Here is a 15,211-nt window from a genome sequence, read left to right on the forward strand (position 1 = left end):
CCTGGGGCGCAAAAGCTGGGCCAAGTGTCGCCTTTGTTTGGCTCGATACTTCCCGGCCGCAAAATCCCAGTCCAGTCTTTGCCCGGGTCCGTCGACGGTATGATGACTGATTATACGTTTCACGATCTTCAATAATGCACACTGCGCGTTGTCGCCAGCCGGATACGAGCTGGCACCTGCCTTGCATATACGACCACAGTAGGTACAGATAGTCACCTAAATCGCATGGGTAATCATCTATTTCATATGTGCGCGCACGATTTCCTCGGCCATCTCACGCACGGCCTGTTCACTGCGGTCGTCGGTCGCACTTTCCGCGTCGAGCTGCTTGCCGACGCCAAGGGGATAGCGGCTGGGGGTCAGAAGAGTCACGTACCGAAGAATCGACACCTTGGAAGCGACGCCGGGCATTTCGTGCATACGCAAGAAATGCAGCCAGCGGTCGATTGTCGCATCCGTAGCGTCAAACACCTTGATGCTCCGGCGGTGCGTCCTGCGCCAGAAGTTCTCCTGGGACTTTTTATGCACAAACGGGCCCCGCGGCACCGTCCACAAGGACGTGCGGATCGGGAGCTGAGCAATACCGCCCGTAGGGATCTGGAGCGCCTGCGCACTGCGCAGCGCGAAGTCAGCAAAGAAGTCCAGATCGAACGTCTGCTGCTTGTACGACTTCAGCTGGAGTGTCGCAACGTGCACGCCATGTGTCGGCTTCAGCGGCTGCACGGCCGGAATGAGGTTGGTGGTATCCACCTTTTCCGCCACTTCAGCCGCCTTGGGCGCCTCCGTACTATACAGGCGCAGCATCCGCTGCATCGCGCCCGGCACACGCGCCGCTCGCTGCCACATCGCGAAAAGAGACGAGGTTCGGATGTTTAGTCATCGGGGTATCTATGTACAGGCTTCCCTCGCGAGGCGCGCCGCGCGGCGGCTCTCGTACGCGTCGCGGACTGCGGCGCGGATGACTTGGATTCCATAGCTTCCCTCTTCCACGTTGGCCATAGCCGTACGCAGAAGTGCACGCACTTGGTCCGCCGTCCAGATCAAATTATACGACGTGCTGTAATGCGCCGTCGTCGGATCAAACCCGGGCTGCACGGCATTCGGGAAGAGGGGGCAGTAGATCATGTGGACGTCGGGGTCGCGCCCGTCGGTGCCTCCGTTACGCATGCGCCATCCATCGAAGCGCTGCGCGCTCTTTGGCTCGTACTCGGCACGGATCCGCTCCGCTTCTTCTTGCACGGCCGTCGAGACATCGGGCGAGGGCGAGTGGCCATTCGCCACGGCCTCCTCGTGTGCTTCGTTGTCGGCGGTCGCCTTGTTCGCGGCTTCGAGATCAGCTTGCGTCGAGGAGTGCATCTTGATCTCGAGCCCACAGTCGCCCGCAAACTCGTGCAGGCGCTCGACCGCCGCACCAGTCTTGACGTCCGACGAAGAGTCGAACGAGATGATGACGTCGGCGTGGCGCTCATCGCGCGCAAGGACATGGTTCGGCAGGTTGTTCGACAGGCCACTGTCCATCAGGCGCAGGCGCTTCGAGTGCTCCCACGACCACGCGTGGCGCGCAGGAGACTCATCACTCGACTCGGCGCCGCCAGCGACGTGCGGTGGCTGCATTGGCGCCATGAACGTCTCGGGGTCAAAGTCGGACATGGACGAGGTGATCGAGGCATCGCTGCGCCGACGCTGCAGACGCAACGGATTCTCAATCGTAATGTCGGGCAGCTTGGGCATGTGTGGCATCTGCACTTGAGGGAGCTTGGAGAAGAATGCGTTCATGTACGAGTCGTTGGCGGGATCGGGCGCATCAACAAACTGCTCGGATACGTCAGGAACGCCGCCATCGACTCCTTTTTCGGGCGCAGGCTGCGCGAGCGTCGCAGGCACAGGCGCTGTGACGGGATCCGCAAGCATTTGGTTCGTAGCGTCCCTTGGCATGAAGAGCGCAGGCGCAGGCTTGGGCGTCTTTTCGCCCGTCTGCTCGACGGGGATCTCGCCCGCAGCCGTCAGGCGGTTGTCGACATACGGCTCGTCCACCACGCTCGTCGGGCGGCGCAACGCCGGGATTTCGGCCGGCGACGGCCCCTCTTTCATGAGCGGCTCCTGCGCTTCGGGCGGAATGGGCACCACGCGGTCGTCCATGCCGTGGCCATAGAAGGGGTTCGGCTCATCGGCCGCGCGAATCGGGTTGCCCCAGCGCTTCTCCCAGCGCTTCATCTTGACAAACTCGTTAACCCAGCTAAGCATGGACGACATGACCGTGCCTTGGGGAATCGAGGCAAGCATCGTCGAGATGTATGCGGTCATGGGCCCCGCAGGCGCACCCGTGCACTGGCCCACGACCATCGATAGCATAATCTCTGGCTGGCGCTGCGTCGACTCGCCATTCTCAAAGCGGCGGCCGTAGCTCCACGTAGGAATCCACGCGCCGACATTACGCGAGCCAAGCTCCAGGGGCGAGATCTCGTACCAGTCGTATCCGCCACCGACCGGCGTCTGATGCTCGTACGCCTCTGGCTGCGTCGTTTCGTTGGAGACAGCAGCCGGATGCGGCTCCGGCGGCGCGCTGCCGGCCGGCACCGAGGGATCGCCCCTGGGCTTCTTTGGGCGTGGGCGCCATACGCGGCGCACGCCGGTTAGGATCGGGAGGGGCGCCTTGGCGTCGTTCAGCGACGCACGCTCCCACACCTTGGACCACTGGAAGGACTTTCGGCTGAGTCCCTCGCTCGGCTCGTAGTCGACGCCGGGCGGCGCGCTTGCGTCGAGTGTCGCGGCGCGCTGGGGCTGGGGGCCGTTGTAGGAAAAGTCGGTCCCAAAAAGCGAGAGAGGCCGGGGAAGGAACTGGTACGAGAGGACCAGGGTTGCGTAAAAGTCCATGATGCGGCACGAAATGCTGCGGTTCTGCGACTTGCGCAGCAGCGGGCCGAGCAGGTAATAGACACCGCAGCGCGAGCGGGCGATACGGTCCATGGCCTGCACGCTCATGGGGTGTGCCTGCTCGTGCGCCATTGCAAGCAGATGGGCAATGAGCACATCGGTCGAGCAGGATGCGATCGTGTAGTAGGCCGCGAGGGTCCAGCAGCTGCCACTCACGCCCGACGCCCACGTCGTGCACTGCCACAAGCCCGTGTTTTCCGCCTCTTTGATAAAGCCGGCGTAGGAATACATTGCGCGGTAGCCGCCGCCCGAGCCGCCAATGGCAATGAGCGGTACGTCGTCGGGGTGGACGTACGTGTCTTCTGGCAGCTGCAAAAACTTGGCGAGCGAATTGTCGCCTTCGGAGGACATGAGGTGGCGGCGCTTGGCGATGAATGCCTCTTCTTCCGGGTGCAAATCGGGCGAACAGCTGCGTAAGAAGGTCGACGTACCGGACTTTGGCGTCCCAGTCCAGCTCGGGAAAGGTCTCTGTGTCGAACTTATCCTGCTCCATCTGCGCACCGAGTTGCGACAGATCGTGCCAACGCCAGCGCCAACGCTGCAGCCACGGGATGGAGGCGAGGCGGACAGGCGGAGGAAGATTCAGCGGAAACTGCGGCGGCGGGAAGAGGAACGGAAAGCGCCGCTCTTGCCACCACGGAACCGGCGCCCCATCTTGAGCATTCTCCTGCACAATATCCGACTCACTATTGCGTGCTCCGTCGCCACGACGCGTCGCATTCGTGAGCATGGCTTGCATCCGGCCCCACGAAGTCGCGCCGTGGCCGCCTTCTGTTGACTCGTACCAGACCCACTGGCCACCCGACTTCAGGCGCGAAGACACGGGGCGCGCAGCAAAAAGAGTAACTAACGTGCATATCAAATAGCACTTCAAGTATAGGTACGCTGGCGACGAACGGATCCTGTGCAGCACCGTCATGGTGGCCCCCACGCAAAGGCGAACGACACGTGCCCGTTTGGCGCGTGGGTGGAGGCTTATAAACCCAACGCACCATGATGCCAAGGCAAGTCCTCCTCCTCTTCCTCCACACGCGTCTGTGCGTCGACGTCGGCGAGGAGCGTACGCAGACGCGCGCTGGTTGCGTGGTAGAGCTCCATAGACATGCCAATAACCGGGACGTGTGAGCTAACCGCCTTGGTCTTGGAACTGCCTGCGTCGCTCGATGCATAGGGGGGGATCGTCGACGAAGGCGCCGGCTCAAACGGCGCGGGCTCCACCTCCTCCTCGCCAAAGAGCTCGGCGACGAGCGCGTCTTTTCCGATGAGCTCTTGCAGGTGGGTAGGGTGCGATGATTCTTTTACGGTAGAGGCCTGCATGGCCACGGCAATTTCCTCGTCCGTGGGCTCGTCCACGGCCTTCGCATCGGAGGAGGCCAGCTGCGCGAGCTTCGCGCCATAGATGCGCTCGAGCTCGGCATTCGCCGACTGGATCGTGCCCGCGTCGAGGCCCATGAGCACCGTGTGCTGCGCGGCGCGCACGTCCTCGTTCGCCCGCTCGATCTGCGCGCCGATCTCGGTCTGGCGCAAGCGCATCTCTTTTTCGCGCGCAAACGACGTGCGGATTTCGTGCACGACAAACATGCGGCACTGCTGGCACTGGACATAGGATGTCTCGAGACTGGTATAGAGGTCTTTTTCGTCCACAGGTTTGGACTTGGCGCGGCCTGGTAGCGACGACAGATCGATCAGCTCAAACGTCGGCGGACGGTGCACCATGGGCTGCCGCAGACGCGACTGCGCCATCTTGGCGAAAAAGTCGCCCGCGCATGTCTTGGTATTCATGAGAAAAGGAATGATTTGGCGGGTCACGGTCAGCGTTCCCCCCGAAAAGAGGCGCAGGTGGTGCTTCTTGTTTTGTGGCACGCCAATGTCGATGCACTTTTGGAGCGCCTCGCGCAGGAACTTGAGGCACTGCTCAATGTTCCACTGGGCCGTCTTGAGCGTCTGGCGCGCGCGCTTCTCACGCGCAATCTCCGCTGGAATGAGCTTGTCGAGACCCGCCTGGACCTGCGCTTCCCAGCGCAGCGCCGTTAGCACGGGAAAGAGCGTGCATGTATCGTCGTCAAAAAGAGAGTCGCCCAGCAAGCGAATTTGCTCACGGAGTGTGTCATACGTGAGGCGCGCGCGGACGAGGTCGGCGCGCTCACGCTCGAGCTGCGCGTGGCGTGATTTGTGCCCTTCCAGCTTGTCGGCCGCCTGCTTGGCGTCAGCCGCCGATTTTTCCCAAGCCGCATACACCTCCTGCGCACGCCGCGAGCGCCCGGATCCGCGGGGCGCAAGGCGCGTGAGCGGCGACCGCCGCATGCGCGTCCACGCTTTCTTCTTTTGTTCCCTGCGTCAGTCGCGCGACGTACTCGGCCTGCTGGGTGCGGCGCTGCACAGCAGTCGAGCTCTGTATCCTTCCGGACTCGCCCCATAGCTCGCGCTTCGTCCATTCCTGGCGCTCGGGGACATTTCCAAGATCCGCCAACGCCACTGCATAAGCCAGGTCACGTACCAAACATGCGCGCGTACTGGGTTAGGCTCAAAACGTACCTCTTTCCCCTCCTCTTTGAGCCGCTCTACAACATGTGGCGGCGCATTCCATCCATCCTCGCGCGCAAGCACGCTCGAGGGGTCCGCAGCCGCGGACGCTGCACGGATGCTTGGCACGCTCCGCCCAGGGTGCATGGCGGGGAAATGTGGAGGCGACCCTTTGCTCCCAGCGGTATGGAAGGCGACGCCGGCGAATCCAATGCGCGCGCGTCCGCCGCCGATGCGATCGACGGCGGCACTGGCTACCGATACCAGCAAGAGATTGCGCAGATGGTACGTGCCCCGTCTCACACAGATGTTTGTCTCGACGGAAATCGAGAACCCCGACCCACAGGTCACCCGGCTGATTGAGGATATCGTGCGCAACCAGGTTGTGGAAATGGTAGGTAAACGTGCTAACGCAGATCATTCAATCGCGTCTGTTGGCACTGCGCCGTGCATCGAAGCACCTCACACCCGAGGACCTCATCTTTCTCATCCGCTACGACCGTGCCAAGGTGAATAGGCTGCGCACCTATCTCAGCTGGAAGGATGTGCGCAAGAACGCCAAAGACAGCGGCGGCGACGGCCCCGGCGGCGCGTCAGGCGGTGCGGACGCCGGCGAAGGCCTCGAGGACACCGCAGACGACGGACCGCTGCGGGTCAACAAGCGCAAGATGAAGCTGCCGTGGGAACTCTCGGCAATGTTCTTCGAATACCCCCGGGTCTCTCTGCCGGGTAATGCAGAGGACGTGGAAGAAGAGGACGAGGACACGATTGAGACGAACGAGGATAGTCTGCGCCGCCTCAAGGCGGCCGATGAAACGACGCGCCGCATGACGCGCGAAGAGTACGTCTTTTACTCCGAGTGCCGGCAGGCGTCCTTTACCTTTCGCAAAGCAAAACGGTTCCGCGAGTTTATCAACGCGGGCTTCTACTTGGACGTCAAGCCGAGTGACGACACAATTGATATCCTCGGTTTCCTGGCCTTTGAGGTGGTGCACGAGCTCTGCACCTCAGCTGTGCGCATCAAGCGCGAATGGGAGGAGCGCGCACGCAATGTACAGGCCCGCGGCGAGCGGCCATTCGAAAGCAAGGACGCAGCAGACGACGCGCCAGAAGATACCGAGGCGGCGTGCACGCTCTTTAGCCTACCGCCCAGGGCCGAGCCGCCGCTCGAGGCATGGCACATTCGCGAGGCATTTGCGCAGCTGCAGCGCGACCGCCGCCTGCTCGAGACGGGGCGGAGAACGGCGGGGCCTACGGGTGGTCTGCGCCGCACGCAAGTCTTTGTTATTTAGTTATCTAGCGCTTTGTATCTATGTTTGGACTTTTCGCGCGCCTGGTCTTGGTAGCCCATAGCGCTCGTGGCGCTGTGCTCGGCAGTGTCGGCCATGCGCGTGCTTCCCAGGCCCGCACGCTGATGGCTCACGGCGGGCGTAATAGGGGCTTGCGTGGGAATATGGTCCGCACCGTCGGCCATCTTGGCCAGCAGCTGGTAGCCGACATTGGAGGCGTCCAGCGCCTTGGGTGGAGCGGCAGGAGGCGGCATATCCGGGCGGGGCACGTCGCGCTTCACGTCGGGCAGGCCGGGGTACCGTTCGCGGCGCAGCGAGGCGCGGTCGCGGTACGCAGGGCCGCCCACCGCCGAAATGCTCTTGGACTCGTCCGAGAGGGGGAGCGGCTTGAGGTAGACCTCCTTGAGGGCTTTGAGGTGCCGCTTGGTATCGAATTCCGCCTTTTGCTTGGCACTCTTGGCGGGTGGCGCATTTTTCTGCACCCCGCAAGGCTTGTTTCGTTCGCCGGCCAGCGGTGCGAGCGAAATTTCATTCGCACCATCCGGCGAGAGCTGGCATGCGGGGCAGCTTCCCCACGCTGTGCCGTGCATGTGCACTTCAAACGCATTGCTCTGTACGCCGAACCGGATCACATCGAGGTGCTGCAAGGTAAACGGCCGGCTCGCGTGCTTGGCAGGCGACAGGCGCACAAACGCGTCGTTTGGAATCCTGGCGAGGCTATTCGGATGCATAGGTTTCGGCGACTCTTTTTTCGGGCGGTAGACAAACGTTCCATGCGTCGACCCTGTATCGGTCACCGAGAACGACGGCGGGAGATCCGGCTCCCGCTTCCGCACAATGGCAAAAATGCTCGCATGGTGCTTGCTCACCTCCATCGACGGCAGGCGGAGCCTTGGGGTATAGGTGCGGTCGCGGCCCTGCGTCAGCCGTGCGACGTACGATCGAGATTCCATCACGACGCCCATCCACGAGTGCGACGCGCTTTGCGCTCGGCAAGACATCCGACGCTAGCTTCACCAGCCGAATCTGTGCGTCCGCAGCTGGTGGTTCGTGCATGAGGATCGGCCGGCCACACGCGCCACGCGCCGGTCGCGTGGTGACTTTGGCTCATATACGCTACCACTGCCTGTACTATACAACAACAGGCAAGGTGCCGGAGCGGTTAACGGGTACGCCTCGAATTACAATTCGACACCGATTACGGTGGTAAGCGTATGGGCTATGCCCGCACAGGTTCGAGTCCTGTTCTTGTCGCATTTCTTTTTTGCCGCGTTTCCTTAGAGTGGCACAATTGCAATTATTTGTATGTTGCGCGAAGAACCCTCGCCAGGGCCTTGGCTTTTTTTTGGTAGGAAATGACCATGCGTGCAGTGCGTGGACTGCGCCCAGCAATGGCACAGCGTATGCCGGCCGTGCGGCCGCAGGTGGCGGGCGCGATGCGTGCAGCGTCCCTGCTCGCCGCCGCGCCGCGCCGCGCGGTACGCGTTCCGATGGCAAGCGCCGCCTCGGCACTCAACCTCCGCACCCTCGCGACCGAGGCCGACAGTGCTACCGGCAATGCCGCGCCGGTCGTGACCGAGGCAGACATTGCGCGCTTGCTCTGCCAGCGCAATGTCGGTATTAGCGCGCACATTGACAGCGGCAAGACGACGCTCACCGAGCGTGTGTTGTACTACACCGGTCGTATCAAGGACATTCACGAAGTACGTGGCCGCGACGAGGTCGGTGCCAAGATGGACAGCATGGACCTCGAGCGTGAGAAGGGTATCACGATTCAGAGCGCTGCTACCTACTGTAACTGGAAGGCTACGCCGCCGACCGAGCGCAGCAACATGACCGGCGACGCCGCCGACGTCAGCGAGATGACGAGCAAGAAGGAGGACTTCCACATCAACATCATCGACACGCCCGGCCACGTTGACTTTACCATTGAGGTTGAGCGTGCACTGCGTGTGTTGGACGGTGCTGTGCTCGTGCTGTGTGCCGTGTCGGGCGTGCAGTCGCAGACCATCACGGTCGACCGCCAGATGCGCCGCTACAACGTGCCCCGCCTGAGCTTCATCAACAAGATGGACCGTGCTGGCGCGAACCCCTGGCGCGTGGTCGAGCAGATCCGCACCAAGCTGCGCATGCCCGCCGCTGCCGTCCAGGTCCCGATCGGCTCCGAGGACAACCTCGACGGTCTCGTGGACCTTGTCCGCTGGAAGGCCGTGTACAACGAGGGGACCAAGGGCAACGTCGTGCGCGAGACGGACGACATCCCCGCCGAGGTGCTCGAGCTGGCACAGGCCAAGCGCCAAGAGCTCATTGAGCAGCTCTCGGACGTCGACGACGAGATGGCCGAGATCTTTATTGAGGAGCGTGAGCCGACGATCGAAGAGCTCGCCGCCGCCATGCGCCGCGCGACCATCGCGTGCCGCTTCTCGCCGGTGTTCCTCGGTACGGCCATCAAGAACAAGGGTGTGCAGGCGCTGCTGGACGGTATGTGTGCCTATCTCCCCAACCCCATGGAGGTTCCGGCGATTGCCAACGACACGCAGCGTGCCAAGCAGATCGCCGCGCAGGCCACCGAGGAGGGCCAGACCAGCGACGCGGTCGTCGCCTCGGCGCAGACCGGCTCGGAGGTGGCGCTGGTCCCTGCGAGCGAGGCGCCGTTGGTCGGTCTCGCATTCAAGCTGGAGGAGAGCCGCTTCGGCCAGCTGACTTACATGCGTGTCTACCAGGGCCAGCTGCGCCGTGGTGGTATCATCTACAACTCGCGCACCGGCAAGAAGGTCAAGGTCCCGCGTCTCGTCCGCATGCACTCGAACGACATGGAGGACGTCGCGGAGATCGGCCCGGGTGAGATTTGCGCCATGTTCGGTGTGGAATGCTCGTCGGGCGACACGTTCACTGACGGTAGCACCTCGCTGTCCATGTCGGCCATGTTTGTGCCCGAGCCGGTTATCTCCTTGTCGCTCGCGCCCGAGGGCAAGGACGGCAGCCAGAACTTCTCGCGCGCGCTGAACCGCTTCCAGAAGGAGGACCCGACGTTCCGCGTGCACGTCGACAGCGAGTCGGGCGAGACGATCATCTCGGGTATGGGTGAGCTCCACCTGGAGATCTACGTCGAGCGTATGCGCCGCGAGTACAACGTGCCATGCACTACGGGCAAGCCGCGTGTCGCGTTCCGCGAGACGATCGCGCAGCCCGCCAAGTTCAACTACACCCACAAGAAGCAGACGGGTGGTGCAGGTCAGTTTGGTCGTGTGATTGGCTACATTGAGCCGATGCGCGTCGACGAGGACACCGGCAAGGACACAGCGTTCGAGAACAGCGTCGTGGGTGGCAACATTCCCTCGGGCTACATTCCCGCCTGTGAGAAAGGCTTCAACGACGCCCTGGAGAAGGGCGCGCTCGCGGGCTACCCGGTGTGCGGTGTGCGCTTCGTGCTCGAGGACGGTGCGGCACACAGCGTCGACTCTTCGGAGCTTGCTTTCCGTATTGCGACCGTGGCTGCTTTCCGCGAGGCGTTCAAGAACGCACAGCCGGTGATCCTCGAGCCGAAGATGACCGTCGAGGTCGTGGCTCCGGTCGAGTTCCAGGGCGCGGTGATCGGCGCCTTGAACCAGCGCAAGGGTACCATTGAGGACACCGAAGTACGCGAGGACGAGTTTACGATCACCGCGGAGGTGTCTCTGAACGATATGTTTGGCTACTCGAGTCAGCGTACGTACATCCCGACTAACAGCAGTGCGCGGCCTGACGCAGGGCAAGGGCGAGTTCTCGATGGAGTACAAGAAGCACGAGCCGGTGATGCCGAACGTGCAGGCGGATATGCAGGCCGGTACGTTACATTGACTAACATAGCCTACCGCAAGAGCCAGGAGAAGAAGTAGTGGATAGTTCTAACTATTCTGTTGCAAATAAATAGTGATGGGTGAGTGGTATCGGGGCAAATGAGTGGAATCGCGGCGCGCTCAAAGCGCGGGTTTTGCGGTGTCGCTTGCTTTGCTGTACCTTACCGCGACAAGGCGGTCGGCCAGCGAGGGACGCAACTGGAAGTATGCATTGTACCAAGGGTCACTTAGCAGCGGGACATTGAATGTACAATGCAGCTTGACTAGCGCGTGTACATAATGGTTGAGTTGCCAAGAGCCAGCGCGAGCGGCCACATTCGTGTCACTCTTGCCGTCGCCTTTGTAACTTTTCATTTCCTCCAAGACCGAGTTTTCGCATCGTTTCGCAAAGTCGCTGGGTAAGAACATACACGTACGAATCGCCCGAGAGGCTCGCTTTTTGTTCACAAAGATTGGCAAAAAAGTTGACCAAGACGAAAAGCGGGCGGAGAATTAGCATGACAAGAACAGCATTCACGGCTTGAAGGTGCGTGCCCGAAAGCCTTGCTTTTCCGAGAGACGCAAGACCAAATGCGCGGGGAATGTCTTTTTTTCCGACCTCCATAAAAGGAGACACAATGATAAGGAGCATACCAAAGAAGAGGACATAGAGCAAAATTGTTTCAACAATGACAATGATAAACTTTGGACGACGCTCGAATTGCTTGATAGCTTCTTCTTCTTTGGGTGTCAGTTTCGCAACCTCTGGAATGGTTTCATCGACGACATCAAAAGGAAGTGGGAAAGGCGTGATAATTGGGAACGATGTCTTTTCAATGTCCAGTGCGCCGGCCGTGTGGATACGACCCAAATTTGACTCAAGTAGCCAGCCTGGGTCGAAATGCTTAAGATAACTTTGGAAAAGAGTCGAGATGATGGAGCCAAAAAAGAATGCGACAATGAGAAAATCAGGGATAATCATACCAGGGAGATGCTTTTCATGTAACGTGCCCGTAACGATCAGGCACGCGCCAGCCAGGAGAGTAGGAAAGTCGAAGACATAAGATAAAAAGGGCTTTGGCTTGGGTGTCCCACTTTCCCGTGATAGTTCTTTCTCGCTCAGATAAAAGGGAATCCTCATTGGTACACATCCCAAAGCAAGAATAGAGAGCCATATTACGATTTGCCTCATGCCCGGGGAATCTTGGTTGGCTAGAGTTTGGCTCCATTCCCAGGTAACAGCCAACGCATCAAAGTAGAGGATCATGAATACAAATATCATGCGTACAGTCGCACATACAGTGCGCGTCTTGTACGTAGCCTCGAATCGCTTGGCGCTCGTCTTGTACTGTTCGGCGGTGACAGACGATTGGAGAACAGGAGGTATGGGCGCCGACTGCGCAACTCGAAGTTCTCTCCTAAGCAAAGTCATTTCGGTAGCCCATTCCACAAAAGTAGAACCGGCCACAAACCAGACCCAGTACGCCGCCGAGTCTTTTCGGGGATCCCACACTAATGGCATGATCTTGGCACGTAGTTAATGAGAATGTGGAGAGTGTTCGTTTCATGACTAATGCGCTTCCAGCCAGCGCACGGACCATACTGATTGTCTTGTATCAAGTTTCAAGAACGCATTACTGTTACGTAAAGAGCTTGATGGCGAGTTATCATTAGTTTGCCTGACTCTTCAAGGTATGTGGCATTATTAAGGTTGTCTCCGCCTACCTTGACATGTAGTACGATCGGGTAATCGAGCATGGAATAGCTTCCTAGAGAAAGGGGTCTTCTAGAGAGGGGTCTTGGCGTCTAGAGCCATCTCATTGCGGTACCCTAGTGCGACAAGTCGGTCGTACAATGACGGCCGCAGCTGAAAGTACGCATTGTACCAAGGATCACTCAGCAGCGGAACATTGAGTGTGCAATGCAGTTTGACCAAGGCTTGAACATAGTGGTGCAGCTGCGAAGGGCCCGCGTTCAGTGTCGCTTCCATGTCTTGATTGCCACTGTTACTTTCTTCATCCTTGCCTTGCTTAGGTGGTTCACAGCACCTGGCAAACCCGCTGTGTGAGAATATGCACTTACGAATCACCTGACAAATCCGCCTTTTGCTCACAATATTTGCCAAGGAAGTAGACCGAGACCAAGACAGGGTGAAAGAATAGCAAGTCAAGTATAGCACTCGTAGCTAGAATGTGCAAAAAGATGAGAAGTGCGACGATGCAAATGAGAAGTAGCAAGGCAATTTCTGCAAAAGTAATAGATTTTTTTGGGCGAAATGTGCGTTGTTTAATGACTGTCTCCTCTTCTTCGGACGTCAGTTTCGCAATCTTTGGGATGGTTCCGTCGCCAGTATCGAAAGGAAGGGGAAAGGGTGTGGTGATAGGGAAAGAAGACTTTTCAACGTCCAATGCACCTGCTGCATGTACGCGGAGGAGGTTAGATTTGAGCATCCACTTTGAATCCAAATTTTTGCGATAACTCTCATTGAAGTTTGATAACACAAAAGAAGTAATGCCCCCAATAAAAGAAGCAGATACATTTATATCAGGAAGGAGTGTTCCGGGAAGAATTCTAGCACTCCCCAAACAGAACGCAGCAAGGACAGTGGGGAAGTCGAAAATGTAAGAGAGGAAGCCCTTTGGGCTGGGTGTTCTCCTTTTCTGCGATAGTTTTTGTTCACTCAGGTAAAGGGGAATCCTCATTGGTACACATCCCAATGCAAGAATAGACAGCCACACTACAATTCGTCTGATCCCAGGGGTATCTTGGTTGGCGAGCATTTGGCTCCACTCCCAGGTAACAGCCAAAGCATCAAAGTAAAGAACCATGAAAACGAATATCATACGAGTAGTCGCACAGACCGTACGTGTCCTGTACGTCGCCTCGAATCGCTCCGCGCTTGTCTTGTACTGTTCGGGCGTTACAACCGATTGGAGAAGAGGAGGTACCGGTGCCGACTGGACGACGTGGAGTTGCCGCCTGAGCAAGATCATTTCCGTCGCCCATTCTAGAAATGCAGACCCGGCAATGAACCACACCCAGTACGCGGCGGAATCCTGTCGTGGATCCCACTGCAAGGGCATGATCTTGGTACGATCGACTCGGAATAAAAGTTCATGAATTACTAAATGGGCCGGTCGGTTGAGCGCACGGACCAATGGGGATCGGCTCTGGCCGATGCAATCTGTATACAAGTCCTAATTCACATATTATAGTTAGGGCAAAAGCATAATTGACGGAACGGCGATATCGCTGTCCGACTCATCAAGGTAGGGCGTATCGACCTTGTCGTCTAAGCCCAGCTCCATGTCAACGGGTCCGAGCACGGCGAGGCGGTCGGCCAAGGCAGGGCGTTTCTGGTAGTAAGCGTTGTACAATGGATCGCTGAACAGCGGGACATTGCAAACAAGATATAATTTGACCAATGCTTGAACAAAGTGGCGCTTTTGCGCTCCACTGATCGCCGCTGCGTCGCCCGAATCGTAATCGATCCAGTCAGTGACCGGTTGGTCTTCTTCTTCGTTTGCCTCGAGCGTGCGAGCAAAGTCACTGGGTAAGCATAATGAAGATACGTACGCGTCCTTTTTAATTTCCAGCTTTTGGAAAACAACGTGCCGGGTCAAAATAGAAAAAATGCGCACAGGGCGAAGGAGCAGCAGCCCAAGGAAAATGCCGACCAGGACAGGCGGGTGCTCGATTACCCCATCTGCCCCTTCCTCGGCCGTGCCAAATCCGAATGCGCGGAAAAGCGTCGGGTCTTGATATACCAGCCAGAGATACCCAGTAATCCCGAAGGAATAGCCCATAAAGGTACACGAACTCACGAGGCCTTTCCAACGCGATTGCGTGTCGTGTTTGCGTACTGCCTTTGCTTCGGCAGAAGAGAGCTGTGCGAGAGTTTCCATATCCTCTGCAGGAATGCGCAACGGCAAATCGAGGTCATCCAAGTCCGTAGCGGCAGAAGCATGGAGGCGGCGTTTCGTATGCGACGCAAACCAGTCATGAGGGAACCCAGAGCCGAACGTGTAGTACACTCCAGTAAAAAATATAGCAACAGACCCCGCTCCTGTACTGTCTTCAATAGACAGATCGTTCTGAAGAGATTCGCTCGAGTAGGCAAGGAGTGTGAGCCAACCGATGGCAAGCATGGTCTTGATATCAAAGATATAATTGACAAACGGCTTGGGCTTCTCCACCATGCCCTTTTGATACAGAAGCATCAGATTGAAATAGGCCACGAACTTCGGGAGAGCGCAAATAAGCGTCAGTAAAGCGACCCACGCCACGCTTTGAAAAAGTTGAGCGTTCGGAGCATTTCCTTCAACAAAGGCTCCGGCCCGGTTCCACAGCGCACTGAGGCCGCCATCGAGCACAAAAAAGAAAACAAAGGCTGTGCGGAACGCAGCGTATATAAACCGCGTCGCATGCGTGATGCGGAAGCGTTCCGCGCTCGTAATAAAAGCCTCGGGCGCAATGTCACGTAGAACCGTGGGCACGCCCTTGGCCCTCGACAGTTTGAGTTGGCGATTGAGCAGAGTCGTCTCCATCAAGAACTCGAGCGCCGTAATCACGGCTACGAGCCATGTCCAGAGCACAGCCGGGTCCTCTCGAGGATCCCACCGCAGGCCCATGGTGTGGTTCGTCGCA

General features: G+C 58.7%; 6 protein-coding genes and 1 non-coding gene across 7 annotated transcripts; 3 read left to right on the forward strand and 4 right to left on the reverse strand.

Moving 5' to 3' along the window:
- Window positions 1–237: 237 nt before the first annotated feature.
- On the reverse strand, window positions 238–846 carry MJAP1_001669 (uncharacterized protein; the record flags this gene model as incomplete). The annotated part of the gene is made up of 2 exons (XM_060265621.1): window positions 238–352; window positions 377–846. The coding sequence occupies 2 exons, from the start codon at window positions 844–846 to the stop codon at window positions 238–240; spliced, it is 585 nt and encodes a 194-aa protein (XP_060121604.1).
- A 42-nt stretch (window positions 847–888) lies between these two features.
- MJAP1_001670 (phospholipase A2) lies at window positions 889–5,604 on the reverse strand (the record flags this gene model as incomplete). Its single annotated transcript, XM_060265622.1, has 6 exons — window positions 889–3,343; window positions 3,366–3,780; window positions 3,927–5,266; window positions 5,289–5,409; window positions 5,432–5,447; window positions 5,470–5,604. 6 exons carry the CDS (start codon window positions 5,602–5,604, stop codon window positions 889–891), a joined length of 4,482 nt encoding a protein of 1,493 aa, XP_060121605.1.
- Window positions 5,605–5,643: 39 nt separating this feature from the next.
- SPT3 (Transcription initiation protein spt3) lies at window positions 5,644–6,749 on the forward strand (the record flags this gene model as incomplete). Its single annotated transcript, XM_060265623.1, has 3 exons — window positions 5,644–5,742; window positions 5,765–5,851; window positions 5,874–6,749. The coding sequence occupies 3 exons, from the start codon at window positions 5,644–5,646 to the stop codon at window positions 6,747–6,749; spliced, it is 1,062 nt and encodes a 353-aa protein (XP_060121606.1).
- Window positions 6,750–6,753: 4 nt separating this feature from the next.
- Window positions 6,754–7,621, reverse strand: MJAP1_001672 (uncharacterized protein; the record flags this gene model as incomplete). The annotated part of the gene is made up of 2 exons (XM_060265624.1): window positions 6,754–6,767; window positions 6,868–7,621. 2 exons carry the CDS (start codon window positions 7,619–7,621, stop codon window positions 6,754–6,756), a joined length of 768 nt encoding a protein of 255 aa, XP_060121607.1.
- Window positions 7,622–7,890: 269 nt separating this feature from the next.
- On the forward strand, window positions 7,891–8,000 carry MJAP1_001673. Its single transcript has one exon. It is a non-coding gene; the product is annotated as a tRNA-Ser (tRNA).
- Window positions 8,001–8,107: 107 nt separating this feature from the next.
- Window positions 8,108–10,624, forward strand: MEF1 (Elongation factor G, mitochondrial; the record flags this gene model as incomplete). The annotated part of the gene is made up of 3 exons (XM_060265625.1): window positions 8,108–10,454; window positions 10,477–10,572; window positions 10,596–10,624. The coding sequence occupies 3 exons, from the start codon at window positions 8,108–8,110 to the stop codon at window positions 10,622–10,624; spliced, it is 2,472 nt and encodes an 823-aa protein (XP_060121608.1).
- A 3,155-nt stretch (window positions 10,625–13,779) lies between these two features.
- Window positions 13,780–15,195, reverse strand: MJAP1_001675 (uncharacterized protein; the record flags this gene model as incomplete). The annotated part of the gene is made up of 3 exons (XM_060265626.1): window positions 13,780–14,113; window positions 14,624–14,805; window positions 14,890–15,195. The coding sequence occupies 3 exons, from the start codon at window positions 15,193–15,195 to the stop codon at window positions 13,780–13,782; spliced, it is 822 nt and encodes a 273-aa protein (XP_060121609.1).
- Between the last annotated feature and the right edge of the window lie 16 nt (window positions 15,196–15,211).

This window comes from Malassezia japonica, chromosome 2 (genome assembly GCF_029542785.1).
Source record: "Malassezia japonica chromosome 2, complete sequence".
NCBI classification, from domain to species: domain Eukaryota; kingdom Fungi; phylum Basidiomycota; class Malasseziomycetes; order Malasseziales; family Malasseziaceae; genus Malassezia; species Malassezia japonica.